The sequence below is a fragment of the Cricetulus griseus genome, chromosome 3 (assembly GCF_003668045.3).
Source record: "Cricetulus griseus strain 17A/GY chromosome 3, alternate assembly CriGri-PICRH-1.0, whole genome shotgun sequence".
Taxonomy (NCBI): Eukaryota; Metazoa; Chordata; class Mammalia; order Rodentia; family Cricetidae; genus Cricetulus; species Cricetulus griseus.
This window is the reverse complement of record NC_048596.1, coordinates 280,846,395-280,869,623: the sequence shown is the minus strand read 5'-3', so window position 1 is coordinate 280,869,623 and position 23,229 is coordinate 280,846,395. Positions and strand designations below refer to the sequence as shown.

At 46.4% G+C, this 23,229-nt stretch overlaps 1 protein-coding gene across 16 annotated transcripts in view; it reads right to left on the bottom strand.

The window, feature by feature from the left end:
• Aopep (aminopeptidase O (putative)) overlaps positions 1-23,229 on the bottom strand; it is a 296,983-nt gene that overhangs the window by 10,811 nt on the left and 262,943 nt on the right. For all 16 annotated transcript variants that reach the window (XM_035443029.1, XM_035443028.1, XM_035443036.1 and 13 more), the window contains one exon: positions 12,121-12,237. In XM_035443029.1, the coding sequence (XP_035298920.1) occupies positions 12,121-12,237 (117 nt within the window). The remainder of the gene's footprint in view (positions 1-12,120; positions 12,238-23,229) is intronic.

Genomic DNA, 23,229 nt, shown 5'->3' with positions numbered 1-23,229 from the left:
GCCCACCAGGCTGATGGCGCTCCCATGGCCCACGGATAGGTGCCCATGCATGTGAGCGCAGGGCCTAGACAGAGCTGGGTCACTGGAGTCTTCCTGGCTGCCATAAAGAGTTGGTTCTGGTGTGATACGCAGGTGTGCCCACTTCAGTACAACAAATAACTTTAGTGGGGTGTGGTGAGCGCATTGATTACTATACTCACAAGGCAGAGGCAGGCAGATCTCTGCAGGTTTGAGGCTAGTCTAATCACATAGAGTGTTCCAGGCCAGCCAGGAATACACAACAAGACTTCATCTCAAAACCAACCAAATAAATACCAACCCCACCACCAAAAGAACAATCTTATAAAACTTCTTTCCAGGATGTTTTGCTTAGAATGTGAGAGGGCATGGCTAGGTTATCACATATAGGATTTCAGAGCTCTGCAGGCCTTTAGACCCTCCACCCATACGAGGTCCCTGGGATGAGCAACATTCTACATGCTCTTCCGGTTGGGTGCAGATGAGAAGATGGGGATATGGAGGATAGGTCTCAAAAAGCCTTCATGTCAGAGTTGCATCTGAGGCCTGGCAACTAACCCTGTCAGATAACCCAGGCAACAGCCCTACATCTTACAGTGGGACTGCCCTCAGGGTGGACTGCGACAACAGGTCTCAGAGACCAGGGCCCGCATTCAGTCAGGGTCTTGGTTCAGGCCTATGACTCATATAGTCCAAATACAGTAGGGGCAGCTATGCAGGCCTTGGGGGAATGGGCAGTACAGAGGGGTTCCAGCAGTCAGGCTTATGCACGTGGCTGTGTGTGAGCATGTGCAAACGTATGCACACACAGACAACACAGACAAGGGTTGCTTTTCAACATTTCCCTCATTATACGCAACACACTGAGTTTTTACTGTTTTTTTTTTTTTTTTGGTTTTTTCGAGACAGGGTTTCTCTGTGTAGCTTTGGAGGCTGTCCTGGAACTAGCTCTTGTAGACCAGATTGGTCTTGAACTCACAGAGATCTGCTTGCCTCTGCCTCCCGAGTGCTGGGATTAAAGGCGTGCGCCACCACCGCACGGTGAGTTTTTACTGTTTTTATGCTGGCTGATAACATACTAAGTAAATTTTGTGGCCTGCTGTTTCGTGGGGGAATTGACGAAATTCACCTCCTTAAAGTGAGGGTCAGAAGAGTGCTGGCCTCCCTGGGAGGTGGGGGACCATGCCTGGGAGACTCTCAGATACTTCAGGTGACCCCTAATGGCCTTCTATGACACTACAAGAGTTGAGTTTTTTGACTCTGTGCGGCTTTGCAAATAGGTGACACCAGGGAATGTGTGCCCAGATGACAGGGTGGGATCTACAAGATGTGTCTGTCCTCATTTCAGCACAGGGGTGGTAATGGCTGTGGATAGGGTGGGCTCCAGGATAGAAAAGGGAGGGGTGGGGGCTACACACAGCTCAAGAACAACTAGCCCTGACTAGTCTTCTATAACCAACTCATCTTGGTCATAAAAGAAGAAAGCATAGGATCTAGGTGACCACTGGATGGAAAAGAAGGTGACTTGGGAGTTACTGCTCACACCACCCTCTGGTTCTGAGTTACTGGGAATTTCCCAAAGCATCTGTACACAGCACTCTATGTGGCCTTGCACCAGCCCCGGCCATGTGGCAATTCTGTCCCACGAACAAGGTCACTGTGAACCGAAAGGCCCCTCACAGCTGAGAGTCTCTTCCTTTGGAAATAACAGAGGAGCCGGCTCTTTCAGTTCTACAGCCTTAAGGCAACACCACCTACAAGACTACTTCCACTCTCCAATTATGCCTTCAGTTCAGGGTACAAAACCTGACCACCGTCAGGGTAGGGTCCCCACATCCAGTAATCACCCCTGGAAACAGCTGATGCCCAGCCTTGCTCTCCTTCCAACCTCAGAAGTGCCGCAGCGCCAGCATTCCTCCGTCCTGTCTATTGACATTTATAGCAGTTGAAATCCTCAAGTCACCTTTGTAACCATGTTTAGAAAGTCAGTAGCCTTGAGCTTTGTTACAGAACTGGTGTCGAGGCAGGCCAACAGGGTGACCAAAGCTGGCTTCTGAGTTACTGGGTTAGGCAATGCCGCAGGGTTCTGGGGTGAGTTGGTGAAAGCAGGACATTTGGCCACCCCCGCCCCGCCCACACTGGCCTCCATGCACAGTGCCTGCTGGAGGCATGCTTCTGCGTGGACAGCAACTTCTGCATGCCGAGAACGCTTTCAGCGACTTTGAAATTATAATGCACAGTTGGAAGCTATAAAACGCTTTGAAGAATACCACCCATCCTATTTATGACAGGAAGCCCCTTTCTTTCTCAGTCCTTTTGATTTTGAAATTTACTGCTAAAGGAAAAAAAAAGGAAAAAACTGTCCAAGGAACATGATCTGGGAAGCCCATTTAACCTCATTTGGAGTTTCACTTTATATCTGTAAACGGAAAGACGAAGGCTTGGGGCTTTTTTTTAAGTTAATAAGTCTACACAGTAATAAACAACCCTGCCTTTTCAATTTGTGTCCTTAAATTAGATTTAGTTGGCTTTAAAGAGGGTTCACTGCTGGTGAGATGGGGTAGCCTTTGCAAGCCGGCTATAGGCCACTGGCACTGCCAGCTGAGAACTGTTCACGGGTGTCTGCAATGGTACAGGCTGACCAACTCTCTCTTCTGAGAGACCAAAGTACAGTCAGCTGTGGTGTGTGTGCCACACAAAACTTTTGGGACCTTGCTTTATTCTGTTGCTCGTCCTCTCTCTCACTGATACCCTGCTCCCTAAGGACTAGAAAACGAACATTATTTTTTTCTAATAAAGGAAATTGAGACCTTACTTCAGCTGCTGCTGTAAAGCCAGGTTAGGAAACACCTGGACCTAATGTTGAGAGAGACACAGAGAGGCTAGGAGGATAGCTCGGTTAGTAAAGTTCTTGCTTTGCAAATACAAGGGATGGTGTGCCTGTGATTCCAGCAACCGAGAAGATACAGGGGGATCTCTGGCTGGCCAGCCTAGCCTAACAGGTGAGAGGCCTTGTTTCACAAAACAAGAGAGATGACTCCTGAGGACCACCACCTGAAGATGACCCAGAACCATGCACAACAATGTACACACTGGCAGACATGTCACTTTGTCTGGGGTAGCGTACTGAGTGGTCTCTCAGCTGCTGCAGCTGATAACACTAGCATGTAAACAGAGTGTACAGTGAGGGCCAAGAGTGGCAACAAATGTCAAATGCAAACATAAGTGCCACAAAACACGGCAGCCTCGCCTGTGTATGAACCTATTCCTGTGATTAAGACACGACCTCATCTTTCTTCCTCCCCCATCAACAGAGAATTTCATTCGATGACTTTAATACCATTACGGGTTTGGAACTAGTCAGGAGAGCTTCGGTGCTGATGTGGGGGCTTGCACTGGATTCAGATATCATCACCTTCTCTTCCCAGACCTTTCTTCCACTGGATGGTGAAACCTTTCAAAATGGTTCTGAGGTCAGGAGTGACAGCACCAATCCTTTTTCTTCAGCACAAAGTACCTGGTCCTTGCTAAAAAGAGGACTTTCACTGCTGGCAGAAACAGTGGCCAAGCAGGGAGAGCTGAGTCTTACTAGGCAGCAGTGACACAGAGGCCTCACTAAGTCCCCAGGGGCTCTCTTGAAAGAGTTCCCACTCTTTCCCTGAGGACACATGCATCTGGGGTTAGTCACTCCTGCTGCCTTTCTACATCTGACAGGAGATCCAGGAAAGAATGGTGAGGCACACAGAAAAGAGTCCACCTCCTTCATCTTCCAGCCACTGGAAAGATTGGGAGAGCCAAAACACCAGCAAGATCTAGGTCACATGCCACTAGACGGCATAAAGGGAATTTGTGGAAGGCCGGGAGAGGTGTGGAAGGGGCAGGGGCATGAGCACAGCAGACACCTGAGATGTGGAGGAAGAGGAGAACCAGCTAGAAAAGGAGGCGTCCTGAGCCCACTTAATAGCCATACCACATGGATTACCGTCCCTTCTTAATGGTCATTACCTCTAATACTCTCCACAACAACTGGAAGAAGAGACATCCAAATAAAAGACTCCATGTTGAAGACTAGGGAGACTGCACATACCAGGTCATCTTGCCCAAGACTTGCCATTCATGTTGCTGAATAACTCGGTGTCTCTCTAGGGTTTCAGTTCTCTTCAATTTTGCTGTGGCTGAAACAGGAAAGGAGGCGTGTGCAATGTTCTACAGAAATCACAGGAGCTGAGCATTTCTCACAGTGGAAAGATTTGGAATGTGGAAATTTCTTTGGACTGGCTTGAGTCCCACAGAAGTCTGTCATAGGTCTGTGCGCTTGAGCTGTGAAACTTGAGTGAGTGGGCTAAGGAGAACTTGCCTTGCTCCTAATTAACAAATACTTCGTGTATGAGGTGGAGGACCCCAGGCCTGAATGAGATCTCAGTCTACAGAATCATTACATGCAGGAAATACAGTTTTACGACAGATTAGGCAATGGTTTCCTGGATTTGATACCAAAATCACAAACAAAAAAATAAATTGGATAAATCAGACCTCATGAAGGGCTACTTGTTTCAAAAGATATTTCTTGGTCTTCACTTTCATGAGAAGACAACCTACAGGATGAGAGACACTTCTACAATAAGGGACTTTTATGGGGATTATACAGAGAAGTGCTCTGAGCCAAGGTAATACGCCAACGTCCAATAAATAGACAAAGGCAAGCTCAAATCATCAGCAAACAGGCAAAGGCAAATAAAAACTACAACAAACTATTACACATAGACCAAGATGGCTAAGATGAAAAGAGACAGTATTGTATGTTGACAAAGACACAGAAAAGCTGCAGCCCTCAAATGTTGCTGGTAGGGCATGAAACCGTCCACCTACTCTGAGGCAGGTCCTCAAAGTAGTGAAGCAGAGTTAGCACTCCTGGACGGTCATCCGAGGAACTTGGACTGAGAAACTTTTACACAAACGCTCATGACAGCTGCTGGGGGATGACCAAATGGAGCATTATCCATAAGATCAAAAATTATCTGGCAATAAAAAGCAATGAAGGGCTGGGGCTGAAACTTGGAGGTGGAGCACTGGCCTGGCATTCGGATGCCCTTGGGTTCTGTCTCTAGCATGCTAGCAGGAAAAGACAAGGACAATGAGCTGAGGGTGGTGTAGCTCAATGGCAGGATTTAACCACAGCACTGGGGAAAATACTGAAGTGTGCCAAAAGCAAGGAAGAGCCTGGAAACATCTGCCAAGCAAAGAAAGCCAGTCAGAAAGTATCACATGGCACAGATTAGAGTCTACATATACAAAAGTCCAGGTTAAGCAAACATAAAGGAATAGATAGGAAGGGGTATCTAAGCAATGCTGGCTAAGGAACTGGGGTGTGGTAACCAGTGTCCTTCTGGGGATAGAAAACCATAGGCTAGTACACTTTAAATATGTAAACTGAATGGTATTTTAAAATTATATATGGAAAATCCCCCCGTCTCTGTGTGTGTAAGAGAGAGACAGACAGACAGATGGGGTCTCTTATAGCCTGGACCGATCTTAAACTTGCTTTATAGCTGAGAATGACCTTGAACTCCTAATATGCGGGGGCTATAGGACTGCATCACCATGCTTGGCTTTTAAAAGAGCTTTTCTTGTTTTTGTGGGGGGTGGCAGTGCTGGGGGACTGAATTTCGGTTGTCACATATGCTGGGCAAGTGTTCTCAAACTGGGCTGGCTGTATTCCTGGCATATTAGTGAGTTTTACTGAAAACCACCACAGCCTGCCTTCCAAGAGCTAAGCTGAGGGAGGCTTTGGAAAAGGGATACTTTTTACACCTAACAAAACTACCCAGAGGTCAGAGTAGAAGGAAAATCTTAGGTTTGGGTTGTTCTGTGGTTGGGTGCTGGTCTCCAGAGTCCTGGGGATACCGTGCTCTGCCTGGGTGTCTGGTCAAGAATCTACAAAACATTAGTTCTGTGTGTTCTGAGGTTCTAAATAAAAGTAATGCAGGCTGAGTAGCTGTGGTGGTTTGAATGTAACTGGCCCCCATAATCTCACAGGGAGTGGCACTATAAGGAGGTATTTAGCTTTCTAATAGTGGTATGGCCTTGTTGGAGGAAGTGTGCCACTGTGGAGGTGGTGCTCTGAGGATTTCCATGCTCAGGATACCATCCAGTGGGTCAGTTGACTTCTTCTTGCCTGCAAGATGTGGGACTCTCAGCTATTCCTTCAGCAACACCTCTGTCTGCATGCCCCCATGCTCCCTGCCCACGATGATAATGGACTGAACCTCTGAAAATGTAAGTGAGCCACCCCAATTAAATGTTTTCCTTTATAAGAGTTGCTGTGGTCAGGGTGTCTCTTCACAGCAACAGTAACCCTAAGACAGTATCCCAAGGAAGAAAAGGGTCATTTTTGGTGCCACTTGAGCAAGCTCAGCCTTTTAATACTTTGCGCCCTGCCATACAAAGAGAAGATCATGTGCATTTGAGTGGGAAGCAGAAACCAGATCCAGCTCTCAGGCCTGTGGGAGCTTCACATTGGATCTGTGCCATCTGCCTCCCATAGGTGCTAGTAGCCTGGGAAGACACTTGGAGAATTTTGGCAACACGGACCTTTTATTTTGCAACATTTAAGGTACACCTGAATGTAGTGTCTTTCAATTTACCACCATGAAATAAAACAGCTGTGTATAAAGTTCTCCATCCCTCTCCCCGTCCCTCTCTGTGTGTCTCAGAACAGAACCCTAATATAAAGATATATAAACTACTGACAAAGCTATGGAGAACCCAGAATCACTGACAAAACCTCACATACTGCTATTACTAGGGGCTTTAAAGTGATATGAGCATGCTGTGTAGTTTGATTTCTTGGTTATATAGTTGGAGGGACATCAGACTGAGACAATGCTACCTAAACCCTAGAAACATGAATACATTTCTCATCTTTTTGAGAAAAATCTATTCAGACTGGGTGACTCTGTGATCATGAGGAGTAGATGGCAGTGATAGCGAGAGAAAGAACGTCTTTATTCTGAGCCAAGCTGACCCCTGACTCTGTCAGCCCCCTACAGCCGCTACAAGCCCCTACATTCCCTCTAGAAGTAAGTCAGCTCTCAGCCTGATTCCCTTAAAAAAATCTCTCTGAAGAAAACAGGCCAGAATATGCTATATGTGGCTCTGGTTTTTGTTCATGCCTTCCCGTTTATCAGACACCTGGCCAGCCAGTGTGTTTTAATAATTTATAGTTAAAAGTCTCAAGTGTCAGGAAAAAAAGGAACTTTAAAAAACAACAACAAACAAAACAAAGTAACAAAACAAAAACAAATCTCTACTTTTGTTATTTTCAATCAGCTTAAAGTAATAGAAGAATAGGAGACAAACAATGTTGCTAGATTTTCAGGAAAAACTTCTGTGAACACTAACACAAGTAACAAGAAAGAAAACTACCAGAGGAACACTGAGCAACACTTTCCTGATTTTGAAGGGTGTCCCCTAAGACACGTTTACAAACCAAGCACAAGGATGGGAGAGCACAGGAAGCAGCTAATGAGCAACACTCCTTTCCCAGTCAGAGGCAGGACTGCAAGGGGGCCTGTCTAACTCTGAACGTCAGAGCAAGGCACACTACAGGGTGGGTCACTCTGGTCGCTGGCCACACAAGGCGGTAATATGCTGCTTCCTAGTTTTCCAAAATTACATTAGAAAAATATATATCTTTATCTCTCTCATATAAGAGATAAAGATATATATAGATAACGATATATATATATGTATATATATATATATATACACACACACACATATATATATATATATATATATTTTTTTTTTTTTTTTTTTTCCTTTTTGTGATATGCTATAGCCTGAGCCTGAGGTATGCCCCGGTCTAAAGTGCTCAGTGTGGCCTCACACATGAGAGTTGCTAGGGAAAGAAGATACCCAGGAAGACCATGGATCCCCTTATCATAGGCCAGCTTTTCAGCCTGAGACACTTGCTAAGGCAATACAGGAACTCACTATTTTAAAAGGGATAAAAACAAAAATAAAAACAAAAACAAAACCATTTTTTATAATGTTACTTTAAACTTTGTTGCATTTTATATGTTTTTGTTTGCCTGGGTGTATTATGTATGCATACTACATGTGTGCAGAGCCTGGAGAATGAAGGCTTTGGGCCTTCTGGAACTGGAGTTAGAGATGGTTATGAGCCACCTGAAACTAGCTCACTTCAACGATTCACTGTGTTAGAAGTCCATGATTAGAACATGCATGTAAACCACATGAACTTACTAGGGTATTTAAGGGACTTGGTTGTGGTGCTGGGTCCTGAACCCAGGTCCTCTGCAAGAGCAGCAACTGCTCTTTACATGGCTCTCTCTCTCTCTAGTCCCTAAGCTCCCTTTCTGTTTATCTGTGTATATATATGTGCACATGTGTCACCATACATACATGTGGAGGTCAGAGGACAACGTTTAGGAGCCAAGTTTTCTCCCTTCCACCAAGCGGATCTTAGTGATTGAATTCAAGTCTTTAGGCTTTGTGGCAGGCACCCTGACCTGCTGAGCCATCTTACCAGCCCTAAAGAGGGCTTTTTATTCCAGAACCAGCTGTCCAGACGATTTAAATTTTATAGCTCTTTTTTGAGCAACACATAGGACTGCAGACAAGTGCTTCTATGGGCTAAAATTCACGTCACTTTGTTTTCATTCCTGGTTGAAGGAACCCTGACCCAAGACTGGCTGGTAGCTCTGACTCTGTGTAAAAGGCACACAACTCCTAGGATTCTGTTACTTTCTAGGCCAAGGAACACCCGGTAGCCCTGCAGATGGCAGACACAGGGCGCCCCAGAACACTGAGAGTCACTCTATTACCAACAGGTCCTTGGGTACTTCCTTTAAGGACTGGGTCTGCTGTGTCACCTTCCCTCACCGCAATTTCTTAAGGGCAGCAAAGGGTGGTACCAAATCTAGGATGGAGTTCAGAGCTGACCCTGACAACTCCTCGACACCATCAGCTTTGAGGCACAACACAGCAAAGAGTTCTCACCAACAGAGCACCGGCTAAGAGAACATAGCAACAGCAAGCAGTCCGAGCAGCTCAGGCCTCTCTGAGAAAAGGAGGGGTACAGAGGCTAAGGCCACCCCGAGCCACCCCACCCGCATGAGCCTGTAGGAAAGTTTCTTGTAGTCTAGACTCTTTTAATTGCTGTGCCAAGAGCACTGCACTTTGTTGTGAGGGGCATGGCCAGCTGGAGCCACCAGGTAGCAGCAGCAGGCCCTTTCTCAACCCTGCCCATGTGCAGTCACAAGAGTGGGAGGGCGGCCTTTCTCCAGGTCACCCCACAATCACGGACAGGTCCCGCCCTTCTGTGCTGGACTCCTCGGCCCAGGCCAGACCCAGGGCTTGGGACAGTGATCTGAGCAGAGCATCAGAGGCCTAACTTACCTTGCTCTTCTTTCCGGGAGGCTCGGCACATGCCCTGCCGAGCACATGTCTCTCTAGCCATCTTTCAAGGGACTGCTACTTATTCCATATTTGGAGAACCCTGATAACTTGAAGGAACTCCCTTGCTTACTCACTCATAGGGAAATAGTGAGAACTAAGAAACCTCAAGATCATCTCCACCAAGTAACAACTCTTTCTCTCACGGCGTGTCTGTCACCCAAAACAAAAGTTGCTGATGGCTTAACTTAATTCCTGCTACTTAGTCGAAGGCACGCTTAAATAATGAAGCTTCTAGAAAACCACCTGGTTGCTGAAAATCTGTGGCTTCTGTGAATTTCCACAGGAACTTGAGTACAGGGAAGTCAATAGCACGAGGAACCGCAGCCACAGTAACTAGGGAGCTCCTGCTTAGCCTCAAAAGTCCCCGAGGAAATGGGCCTCAATCCACAGGTCCAGCAAGGGCCCCAGCTGTAGACTGCTGTAAAAAGTGACCAGGATCAGGGACGGCTGGAGCCCTGAGATTTTCAAAATATTCCTAGACCTGGGTTTTAGGTCTATCACAACTTGCCCTGGCTCACAGCAGCATTTATCCATGTATTCTAAGCATGGGGTTTTTTTTTGTGCCTCAACAGCAAAGTTGAAGAGTTGTTGTAGAAACCATGCTGTCTCAAGGGTTGGTGCTTTGTCCCTGTACAACAGACATTTGCTGGCCACTATCCTGACATGTTCTAGGTCTACACATCTTCCTGGTCTTGTGTCTACACTTCCCTGCTAGTCTTTTGGCTTCATGTTGCTTCCTTTGAGGGGGCCTTTCTTGAATACCTGGTGAAGAGAACAGCGGGCTTTTACCTCAGGTATCACTCCTTCATAGGACTTGGCTGAGGCCGCCTTGCTCACTTAATGAGCTGTCTGACAAAGTCAAGCTTCAAGGGTGGGCCTGGCCCGTGTGCCCATTTCCTTCTCTGTGTGTAGATAGTAAGTATGACTGCAACAGTCAGTCAGATCACATCTATGTGAAGGAAGCCACACTACGTTCAGTCCACCTGGCCACCAAGCATCACAGCAGAACCAAGTGTTCTGTCTCCAGGCAGTAAGACAGTTTTTTGATATTTACAAAAAGGGGAGCTATCGCCGGGCGGTGGTGGCACACGCCTTTAATCCCAGTACTCGGGAGGCAGAGGCAGGCGGATCCCTGTGAGTTCGAGGCTAGCCTGGTCTCCAGAGCGAGTGCCAGGGATAGGCTCCAAAGCTACACAGAGAAACCCTGTCTTGAAAAACAAAAAAAAAAAAAAAAAAAAAAAGGGGGGGGGGAGATACCGACATCCTTCTCAAAGGTTTAAGAGATGATCCACAGTAACTGTATCAGGCTGTAAGGTAAGACAGGATGTGTTCCATGCCAACAGGAGGAAGGAAAACAAGGACCAGAGCCTCATGGCTTCCGGGCACCGAGAGACAGGTGCTCAGCACCTGCTCTGACCCTCCCACCCAGGCAGTGGAGGCTTGCAGGGGACCCTCTACTCCAGTGGAATTCAACTCCGTCAAAACACAACCCTCTTGCCTATAAATAAGAAGGTCTTTGAAACACTAATTAAAAATAAGTCTGGCATTTGAAGTCTCTGATAAACAAAAGGGCTAAGCGAAACAAACAGAACAGTTGCCCATTTGATCTATACATGGGTGGTAAAAGGCTGCCAGTGTGTCTCCCCACAGACTTCTTTCAATTACCCCTAAACCTGCGGACTTGGAAAATACGTAACAAAGTCCACCTTCCCAGTGAGCTGCTAAGGAATTGGTTTTTATGTCAGCGGAACCCATTTTACTAACTCTGAAAGCCACTATAAAAAACAACAGGTCTAAAACAGAGCTCGAAAATACAATGTGGTGAACAGTGAGAGCCTGAAAACACCATTTGTCCCCATGTGTACCTCGTAGCTGTGTGCACCCCACTTAAGGGGCCTAAGTTTCAAGTGTCCAATAGCCCAGGTGCTAGTGGCTGCTGAAATGGAGTACACAGAGTTAGTTTTCTTATAGTCTCTGCATTTTAGAGTGCTGTGTCAGAGACCATTTCTCTTAGAACCTTTGTGTTTTTCTTAGGATGAGTAAATACATTAAATATTTATGATTTTCTATTTTTCAAACCTGGACTCCATATAGGATCTGTCCTGTATTCTGAATAAGCTAAATGATATTAAGGCTCACATCGCACTGCTTTTACCGAAAGCATTCAATTTTACTTTTTAAACTGTGGCTGATTCCTTTTTTCATTTCCTTTACACATGGCTTCCTTCTTGTCCCAGCTGGGTGCACCCAGGACGATCTCACAAGTCTGAGCCGAGTGTCTGTAATGAGCTAGGAGAAGGCACCACCAGGGCACAGAATGATCCACCCCAGTCTTCATTCAAACAACTCTACCCTGTTGCTCAAGCTTTTGGTAAACTTGTATCTGTCTTTATAAATTACCTCATAGGGGGGGAAACTTAGGCCTCCCAAGGTTATAAGCACAAAGTGATCACAGGGGACTGCTGGAGAAGGGCAGGCACAGGAGCTGATCACTTGCTGCTGGACGCCCAGTCCCTGACCCCTAAAGCAAGCACACGACATCGTGCTAAAGCCAGCATTGTGGGCTCAGCCTTCCTTCCCATTAGTGGGGGGGGAGGGGCACAGTTTCAACTGTGTTACCTCTGCGTCCTGCTCTTGGAGGCCATATGTCTGCTGGAGGCGCTGCAGTGTCTGGGGGCTCAGGGTCTTCTGCTCTAAGAGACACTCCAGAAGCAAGATGATCTGGTCTGGAGAAAGCTGAGGACAAAAGAAACAGCCTTTGAAATGTCGGTTAGCCAACAAGAAGTTAAAACTAAGGTTCTGGGCAAGGACAGCAAAGCCAGGGCAACTCGGGTACTCTTACATGTCTGAAAGATGGGGAGAACAGGTGCTGATTTAGCTTGGACATTAGGATTTATGCTGTCTGCGGCCCCAAAGATTCACATCCTGGGGCCTAGCAAAGCCCTGTTTTCCGTGGCCAGTCATGTTGGGTACGTGCTTTCGGCACTCATCTTAATTGAATGTCACAATAGCTCATGACGGCCTTGCCTTTATGGGATGCATATGCCATAAAGTGTTTCCCGGCTAGACAAGGACTCAAGAGGCCATCCAACTTTAGGCAAATCCACAGGAGTTTACCAGAAATAGGTAGGCTCAGATTTCTTTCTGAACCAAGTTAAGCCTTCAAGGCACCAGTTGAAACCTGAAGAATAAACACAATGTAACAATTGCTGCCTCTCACAGCCGCTCCCTTTCATGAGGAGTCTATTTATAATCTGTGAGTTTAAGATACTCAAGTGTACTTTACAGGCCATAGACAAGCAAATGTACAGCGATGGATATACCTAAGCACACAGTCATTCTTACTCAGGATTCACACTGAGTTCACACCACAATTGGTATCAGAGCAGCTAAGGGCAATGAGAGGGAGAAGTCTGTGTGTGATACAAACGTAAAACCAGGTGGTTCAGAACAAACAACTGTGGTGCACTCTTCAGCCAGGAGCCCTGCTCTGCCAGGCCATCTCAGCCCAACAGCAGGGAGAAAAGAAAAGTCAAGATACACCTGTACTGACTGACTGAAAAAGGTCACTCTAAAATCAGTGTTTTACACAAACTCCACAGTCTCTACACTGGCACCCCCTCTAGTCCTGGATACGCCTGATCATCCTTCTGATAAAATCAAACTTCTGTAGGCCGACAGAGGATTTCAACTGCAAATTTCTATTACATAAAAGGTGTTAACTTACCTACCACCTTCTCTCCTCTTACCTCTCCCTTTTGTTCTAAAATACATGTTTTGCCTGAACCCTCCTGCAATGTGCAATGCTGGGTAGTTTCACCAGGAAAGCATCCCCCCCCCAATCCTTCCCACCTGTCCTCTCTCTCCCTCCCTCTCTTTTACAAAAGGTTTCACTTTATAGCCTGGCTGGACTGGAACTCTCACTATGTAAACCAGACTGGCCAGGAACTCAGTGACCTGCCTGTTTCTGCTTCCTGGGATGCTGGGATTAAAGGTGTGAATGAACCATCACACTTAGCATTTCTAGTATTTCTTTCTCACCCTAAATCTTAATGAATGCGCTCCTCCGGTGACAGATACAGTGCCCAGCACTGGTTCCTGGGTATATTTATTATGTAGTTTTTCTCCACCTACAGTTACACCACAGACAGATTCTAGCAAAATGGCCCTGACCTATGAGGTCCTAAGACAAGGGCTCCATAAATGACTATATTTCTCTTCCTGAGACATCAAGTGTTTGCAAGATGTTTTAAGGTGTGGTAGGAGCTGCATCTACCCTTTTCTGTAACTTTGGACATGAGGATGCTGTCGTGACGCTAAGGAAACCCAGCTACTTGCTAGAGCAGGGCAAACGCAGGACCTACAGCCCCTGTGGGGCCCCGCCCGTCCTCACAACACACACCTGAGGTGCTTATGGGCATCTGGCTCCTGAGCAGGCACCAGCTGAGTTTCCTTCCGAGCTGGTGGCTCCTCTGTTTCATCACTGAAAACCCTGGCTGATACTGGCCCTTTGATCCTCTTCCCTCTGGTTACCCATCAGACCCCAACAGCAGCTTTAGCATTTCCAGGGAACCCGTCAGCCCCAAGGCCTTTCTCTAGAGGACACACACCCTGGACAGCCTCCTGCATGGGTGTCTTCCCTCGGTGCCCAGCTAAGCCCTCAAGCCACCCCACTACTTCTCTTGGTTTTGTTGTGGCGGTGGCTAGCTAAACTCACCCATATGCCTGACCTGGGTATCCCTCCTGAGTCCAAACACCGAACCCAATTCCAGTTTATAAGTGAGAACGGCTAGCATATGAGCCCAAGGGATGCTCAGATCCACACCTGTGTGCTGTTTTTCTTCCAAGCAGAAAGCTCACATCTGCACCCAAACAGAATCAAAAGGATCACAGAAAGCTTTCGGCATCTCAAGACTGACGCAATGGAAACATTTAGAGCTAAGCCCCCTGACTTTAAGGCCAACAGCTGAGACGGCAGGGAGGGCTGGAGGGAGGAGTACACATGCACTCAAACCTTTAGGGCTGTTTCCTAAGTTGGTCTGGCTCCAATTAGAAGGTGGGAAAGAGTGAGGGTGCACACCCTGTCAAGGAATCCACCCTCCTCCATTCAGGAAGGTACAGACAAGAGGCCCTCATGCAAGTGCAGGCTTGTTCAGAGGTGGGCAGGACAGAAGGACAGCCATGCCGAACATTCCTCCCTAATGCTAGAGATCTCCGCCTAGCCTGGCCTTTGCAGAATGGACTTCAAGAAAGTACTCCATTAGTAAACAACCTGAGGCCACCTGGCTGTCCAATTCATGGGAAAATGTAGAGACAAATTAGTGGCCTCATGCTGTTTTCAGCCACAGATAATAAAACGATCATTCACTCACAAGTAAATATTATATCACACACACACACACACACACACACACACACACACACGGATGTTAGGCTTGAAAAGAGGATGTGTTAAAGCAAAAGTATTTTAATAGAGTGAGCTTCGTAAAATACATATTTGCTCCCTGTCAAGCCACCCTACAATGGAAAAGAAATAAGGCATGATAAATGTTGGCAAAGAGACCGAAAAATCTCAAGTACTTGCAAATGTGCTGGGAAGCAATGCTGGGCAGTGGGCTGCCCTGGCAGCTGGCACAGGGGAATGAGCTCCCACTCCTAAGCACGCAGAAATGAAATGAACTTTCATACAACTTCGGGACCGACTGTGAGCTACCATGGAGGTATTGCAGGAAACACAGATAGCCTTGGTTGTATTGTGGTTATCATCAAGAAAACAAAACAAACAAGCAAACAGAACAGAGCCCACGTCGGCAAGCATTGGGCCCCAGGGAAGCCAATCTGAAATGTTACCAACAAGATCTGTCTTTGTGGCTGGGACTGACAGCCCATGCTTGAAATTCAGCTGCATGAGGAGAGAAAATTCCTCTTTTTCACAAACAAAGATGTATGATTAGGTTATTATTGCAGCAATGGGAATACCTCAGTGTTATAAAAATGCATCTGCTTAGGAAACTCAAGACAAAATAAGACTACGAGATGCCCAAATCACGTGGGTACTTGAAAAGAACAGCAACAGGCCTGTAAAACTCACTCAAATGAACACAAGAAACAAGATGCAGCAGGAAGCCAGGCAAGTACAAGCACTATTTGTTAATTGTGGAAGTCTGTATTTTTGCCATAAACATTGAAGATTTCATAGTTGTTAGTTATGAAGTAACGTACAAAGAAAAAAGTTAACTCCATCTGTCCCCCAGCAGACTTAAAAATTCAGACAAGCGGACAACTTTGAACTGTTTTAAAGTTTCTTGGAGAGAAAATGTTAAATCCCAACCCCATCACCCCCATCCCAAGTACAAGCAGCACAAAGGAGACAAACCCTGGCACTTCAGGAGCCTCCTGGGTGCCTTTACAGGAGACAGGGGCAGGAGTGGGTGGGTGGGGGCAGGGGTGGATGTCACTCTGAGCTCCGCCAAGGCAATCCGCACCACTGCAGCCCCCACTTTCTCTTCCATGAGCATAACACGATGCAGAAACGCCTATTTACCTCTCAAATCAGAGATGCCACAGACACAAGTCGCACCATGAGGATTCCACAGGCACAAACATGAGGGCTGCCACTGGCATGCGGTGAAGGCCAAGGGAGCCCTGAGCGCCTCCTTTGCAGCCCAGCTGGTGCTCAGCAGAGGCCGGCAGGAGGAAGGAAGTCAGTGCAGCTCCAGACGGGCGTGAGCCTGAGACTAATGCAGCCACAGACTGACAGTGGCGTGAGTTCTATTATTACCCCATTATCACTCTGGGATCTGAGCCGAGATGAAGCATGCTTCCTCCCTGGTGCCATTTCCTTTTATCCTGGCTGGAGACTAAAAGCGGATCAATGGGGGCAATAATGTATGATGTCACTTCCATTATAGCGACAGCCTCCCTCCTCTTCCAGTCTGTCTGAAACACACAGAAAGATCAATTCTTCCCAAAAATGGTTAAAAAATGCTTTGGGAGCATGCATCTTCCAGAAAAGCGTTCTCTGCTATATTTGTCTATGTTACTTCGGCAGGAACTGTTTACACAGAACAAAACAGAAGAAATGGGGGAGGGAGAAAAAAATCTCAAATTCTCCTGTAGGCTGGAGACTTGCTGCCTGAAATTCAACCCAAGCAGGGGCCAAGTCAGAATGTGAGCCGCTGACCTTCGAAAGTCACATGTAGAAGGTGAAAGGTGACCTCACAGATATAAAACACCTTTCATTTTATAAGGCGCTCCGAATCTGGAAAATTCCTTGCTACCTTTTCCAGGAAACACAGCCACCACCCTGCAGGCGCCAAGACAAGCCACTCAGGACCGATGAGGCACCTAGGAAGGCAGACATTGCTCTGAGGCTTAAAATAAGATGCCATTGAGCGAATTTTCACTTGGAGAAGGGCAGGATACGGATACCATCGAGAAAAGTCCCTTACAATGCAGAGAGAAACAGAAGCAGGAGGGGAGCAGGAGGGAGCATGGTCTCTGCGGCCTGACAGGGAAGGGCTTCTTCCTTGTGGAGTGCACACCGCCAACAGGCAGATTAGGTAGGTACTTTAAGCACATGTTCATGGGCGATGTCTGCAGGACCTCAGGAGAGAACTAAGGCGTCTTCCAGGCATTAGAAACTTACAGAGAAACATCTGTGGCTGCCACCACTGCTACTTCGGGCAGCAGAAAAACTGTTCAGTTCATGGGTTTTTGCTTTAATCACATTTTAAAGAACTAAACATAAGACTAGAATACTGAAGGTGAATCCTGACTACATTACTCTGAGGGTAAAATTGGAGGTTGCCGGCAAATGAAGGTTATTAAATAATGAGGAATGAAAATACTTTTGTTTCAAACAATAGAAATCAACCAACAGGCAAAGATTCTCTCTCTCTCTCTCTCTCTCTCTCTCTCTCTCTCTCTCTCTCTCTCTCTCGGAGGGTTCGAAACAGGGTTTCTCTGTGACTTTGGAGGCTGTCCTGAACTAGCTCTTGTAGACCAGGCTGTCTCGAACTCACAGAGATCCCCCTGCCTCTGCCTCCCGAGTGCTGGGATTAAAGGCTTGTGCCTGGCAACATCAGTTACTTTTGGTTATCATTTTGGTTATCGGGCATCTTTAGAAGTTACCCCATAGCCACACTTTTCAATGATCAGTGTAGCAGCATCAAATAGTCACAGAATTCACAGTACCAGAAATCTGGGAAATGTCACTCATAGCTTGAGATGATGATGTGCCAACATCTAAGTCGCTGTTAGGGAGCAGCTGCACTTCCAAACTGCTACCACAAGATGAAAGGACACAGGAAGCTACCAGGAGCAGGTGGCAGCTGAAGTCCTCATGTTGCCAGGTAGGAGAGCCAATGTGCTATTATTTTAGCCTCTGTTGGAGGTATTACCCATGCTACATGCAACGTGACATAAAGCATATCCTGACCGCGAGTCAGCTGGATCCTGCAACCATGGTGTATACTAATATTTTATGCTATTACATATTTTAGTAACTAAATCACTGTGAGTACTCAAATTGAAAGTTTCCAAGGGTTTTTACAAGAGATGCTTGAGGTTTTCATGTCTGCCTGCCTGGAATCTGCCAGATGCACAGTAATGGGACAGCGGGGAACATACTCCTACCACTCCATGCTTCTGGGGAGAACGACTCTAACAAGAAGCCTGGATGCTTTGGGCCATCTTCCACCCTAACTGGAGGATTTCCAAAGAACAGAGCTTCAGAGTATAGGAGACTACTTTCAATTTCTTGTGTTCAGATTTCCCTCCCCCGCCACTGAAATCTGTGACCTAAATCGAGCACAGTTTACACGATGCCTGATGTACTAATCTTAAACATATATGTAAATTTTGGTGAACTTGACCTTCTGATTTTTAAGCGGTAATATCTTTTAGCTCTAAATTCTTGTTGTACACCAATTTATCTCAGTCTATGAAGTCCAGCATGTGAATAAGTATGTTTTTATTGTTAAAACTTTCAACTGGTTCTGATTTAAAATACAGTATTATAGCTACATAATGGAATATTATGCAGCTATTACAGAGGATGGAATGGGGCTGCTTCTGGATGTAGCAAGACAGTAAGAGATGCTGTTAGCAGAGGAGAGTTCAAAACAGAATGTAGATAATGGCTGGATTTGGGTAAAATACTACATTTCCCTTTGTCTTTTTGAGACAGGTTTTCATGTAGCCCATGCTAGCTTGAAATTTACTGTGTAACAAAGGATAAATTTCTGATGTTCCTACTTCTACTTCCAGAGTTCTGGAATTACAAGAAAGTGCCACCATACCAGGAGTATGAGTGCGTGCGTGTGCATGTGAGTGCGTGCGTGTGAGTGTGTGTGTGTGTGTGTGTGTGTATGCACACGCACACATGCTAGACAAGCACTCTACCCATATAGCCAAATTTCTAGGACAAGTAAAATAAATTCCTAAAGACCTAGAAGGAAAGTGAGGAAGTCCCAGTCAAATTTTGAGTCATCCATACAAGACTTTCATTTTTTCTATCCATACCTTAAGCTGAAATATTTTTCTTAAATCCTGCTGCAAATATTTCCTGATAAATTAATAGAGAGAATATATACTTTATGAAGAAGTTCAGACTGCAACCTAATCTGTGAATGAAATGCTGAGCAAATAACAGACATACAGACAGACAGGGGTGCCTAAAAAGCTGTCACTCACCGGCTGGGCACACAGAGAAATCTGCTAGGTTCATGATCTGGACCTATAGTGTTCTGGCTTCAATACCTATAGGTCAGTGAAAATATTGTTAAATAGAAAACATCGTTTCTGTGTAAGGAGGGCTCAATGGCTAAAGGTATCTACTGTGCAAGTCTGGTAACCTGAGCTCAATCCACAGATCCGTATAAAGGAGGAGGCATGAACCATGAGTTCCTCTGCTCTCCACATGCAAGCTATGGCACCTACACGCGCGCGCTCGCACGCGCGCACACACACACACACACACACACACACACACACACACACCCCACAAAATAAAGTTTAAAAAATTGGAATAATATTATGTTTTCCAAAGGCTTGTAGTACAAACAAAGCAAAGCCCTAGTGATCGCATGCTCTGGTTTTTATGTTGGCATTTAAAGAAAGTTTCAAATACTGTCTAATTTTTTCCCCATGAGAAAATATAGTTAAACCGTAAATTTACTCAAGACCACAAATTTCTTATATTTCTCTAACTTCCCATATTACTAGGTCAGAGTGAGAAAATCTCTGTGGCTTTATTTGCAAATAACTAAGCAGACACCAGCTCCTTCTCAGTTGGGTTTGTTTCATGCAACTGTGCCTCCAGTACAGGTGAGGCACTCACACTCATGAACAAGGGCTGAGTCAGTTTGCAAAGTGAGCGTCCTCTGACTGAGCCCACCCACCACCTACAGAAAACACCATCTTCAGAGTTGTAGTGTGGAAGCTAGACTCGAGTTTAAACGGGACAACGTGTGCTCAAACTCCTCTAGTTTAAACAGGACAACATGTGCTCAAACTCCTCAAGTTTAAACAGGACAACGTGTGCTCAAATTCCAAGTTTAAACAGGACAACACAAGGTTGTTGCTCAAACACAGCTGTTTTAATATCTGTCACAAGAGTGGACATATGTAAGGAAATTTCTAATAGACTGAAACCTATTCCCAAATTTCATACTCAAAATGCTTACTAAAAAGAATTCAGTGTTCAACATGGTGAGATGAACTGATTTGGTAACAATGTCTGCAAAGAGAGCTATCAATAAACAATTCAATGTGTGAATGAATCTATTGAGAACAGGTGTGCAGAGCTTCAGGCAAAGACTCAGAACAAATTCAAACAATTCAAGTTCAAATGTGCTAACCTAAAAGGTTTTTTATCAACACTGTACATCGATGCCTCCAATGTCTTCAGAGGCAATGGACCGACCGGGCTTAGCGCAGCCGAGGGTCCACTGGTGAATAAACTGGGCTCCATGAGAACTTGTTCTTTTTGCTTGGCTTCCATGTTAAACTTGATAACAAGGATGAAAATTCACAGCATTAAAAAAAAAAAAAAAAAAAGCCGAGAAAGCATGCTAGAGCTAGTGACAAGAGGGGCAAGAAAGGCAAGGCAAGGCGTTGCTCAGAGCGGGGTGCCTCACACAACCAGGTGTGGATACAATCATTTGAAACAGTTTCTAGATGAATTTCACCCTTGGATGTTCATTCTGAGGTCAGAACAATACGCCTCCTCACTCCGGCTCAGGCCTTTCTTCTCCACAGAGGCAACTGCACAGCATAAATATCTTTTTGGTCAGATTTTATTTTCTAACGTTTGTCTTTCCTACTGAATCTAAATTACCCACAGATCCTGGCCACACGTCTACACTCTCCCAGGTGGTTTCTGTTGTATCCTTAACAGATAAGTATCCAACCACAGCTACAGAAGAGTAGCTGGGTACTGGGTCTCGCTGCATGAATTACCGCTGGAAAGATAAATCGGTGACATTGCTATCTAGTGAAATGTATGTGGGGTTCCACTGTCCAAGAGCTACCCCGTGCGGCAGTCTCATAGCACAATTTAAGGTGTATGAGACAGGGGAATAATGTTTTGACCCATTTTTGTACACTCTGGGATTCTAGTCTGTGTGTTCTATACCCTGGACTGACTGAAAAATTCAAGAAAATCCATGCAAGGTTAAAGAAATGAGCAGCTTTTGGGGGGGGGGCTTAAGAAGGTGGGCCTTCAGGCCACCTTTTCGTCTCCTGTGCACCTAAAGGGGGTGGAGGCTGTATTAGGCCAGTGTTTGGTATAAAGGGAAAGCCTGTTTTGTGTATGTGCAGCACATGTGACAGGAACCTCACCCACATCTGCCTATCTAAAGCCATGCCCAGCACATAGCCACCAAAAGTATGAAAGCCACCCCCAACACAGGATGTATCCTGATGCCCAAGGATGGCCCCGGGCGCTCAGGTCTGAGGTCTGCTGTGAGCTTCACGCTGGATGCAGGGCAGGTATAGCCTGCAGCCACAGAGCCAGGGCTAGGAAAGACAGGAAAAAGCCTTTGCTTCCATGTGAGGTAGGGGTCTAAACCTCGGTAGTCTGAGGCCAGGCAGGTTCTTTCTCGGGAACTGTGGTGAATGTGAGTTGCCCCTAAGACGTGCTTTTATAGCTGCAGCTAAAACCTCAAGGGCACCGAGTCACAGCTAAAAATGTCACAGCAATCAAGCTGCTCTGCTTCTGGCCTGTCGGTGCCTTGCTTTGCATAGGTACAATGGGCCCATTCAGAAAAACCCAGACTTGTTTTGTTGGACTGTTACAGCGTTCTAAGTGTTCTGATTATTTAATCTCTGGTGGAAAATACTACACAGAGACCTTCCTTCTCTTCAGATCCCCAGTGCATCAGTATAAACTATCTCAAAACCGACAAGTTTTTGATGGTAAAATAAAGCTGGGTTTTCTTTTTTTAAAAGAAAATTTTCTTACATAACTAAATCTTAAAAAGAGAAACACTGAAACAGCCTTCAGTCACCACGGCCCACACTTCCCATTTCTTCCCATTTCTACCATTGCCAACACACCAACTAAAACGGTCAGTACTCCAAAATCAAGCAGGACTCTCCTTTACACCACCGTGCACCCCCTAAATGTGTGCAATTATGAAGTGCCAAAGAAAGCACAGTAAAACTCAAAATAACTTAAAAAAAAAAAAACTGACCGCAGATTCCCCCAACGCGAGGAGATCCAGAAATCACTCACTTCATAATCACTCACTTCAACGCCACAAGCTGAGAGCCACTTCCTTGCTTAGCTTCTCAACTCAGACCTTTGCGAGGAAATAACCGCGGCTGAGGGAGGAATACAGCGAACACACGGTGCGCTGCAGGGCAACCCAAACAAACGCCTTCAAAGTCAAGGGGGAAGTGTGACCGACCGCTTCCCGATCTGGGTTCCCGTCTGAGCAGAGTGTGGACGCGCAGTTGTCTAGAAACTGAAGTTAACCTGTTGAGCACTCCCGGGAGAAAGCCAGAATCAGCCGCCGGACCGCTGTTTTCCTGCTGGCGGCGTCCTTTGAGCCTTCCCCTCCGCAGGGCACGGCAGGGTGTCTTGTTTGCTGATCTTTTCCCCGGGATCAGCAAGAAACCAGAATCCCAGCGGCGCCCTGGAAAACGCGCTCCGAGCAGAAACTCCTTCAGCCAGGAAGAACAAAGCTGCAAGGTCCCGGACAGGCTGCAGGGGCGGACAGGCAGCCGTGGCCTCTTTACCTTGACCTGGGACCTGCACCTGCCGCCGCAGGGTGATAAGGGCCGTTTGCACCGCCCACCTCCGTGCCAGCCAATCCACAAGGCCGCTCCGCCCTGACAATCCCCCGTCCCCCTCCCCCTCCGCCCCCCCTCACCTCCCCCCGCCCCGCAATTCCACTAATTAGATGTTCGCCTCCCACCCAACACTTACACAAGACGCAGACCAGTCCCAGCACAGCCTGGGATTCAAAAGGGAACAAAGGCGGGCGTAGCCGTGGCACTTTTCCCCAATTCACTAAAGTGAAGACCTCGTTACATGGGGCTTAACCTCCGCCGAGGCGGCGTCCCAAGGACATGAACATTTCTATGAAGACCTTTCCAGATACAACTGGGAAGAAAAAAACAACTGCTGAAAAACAAGTCTGGTTTCTACCGCAGAGCAAATGCTCCTGGGTCACCTGGAAGCCAAGTGCAGAACCAGGAGGGAGGCAGGGAGGAGGAGCA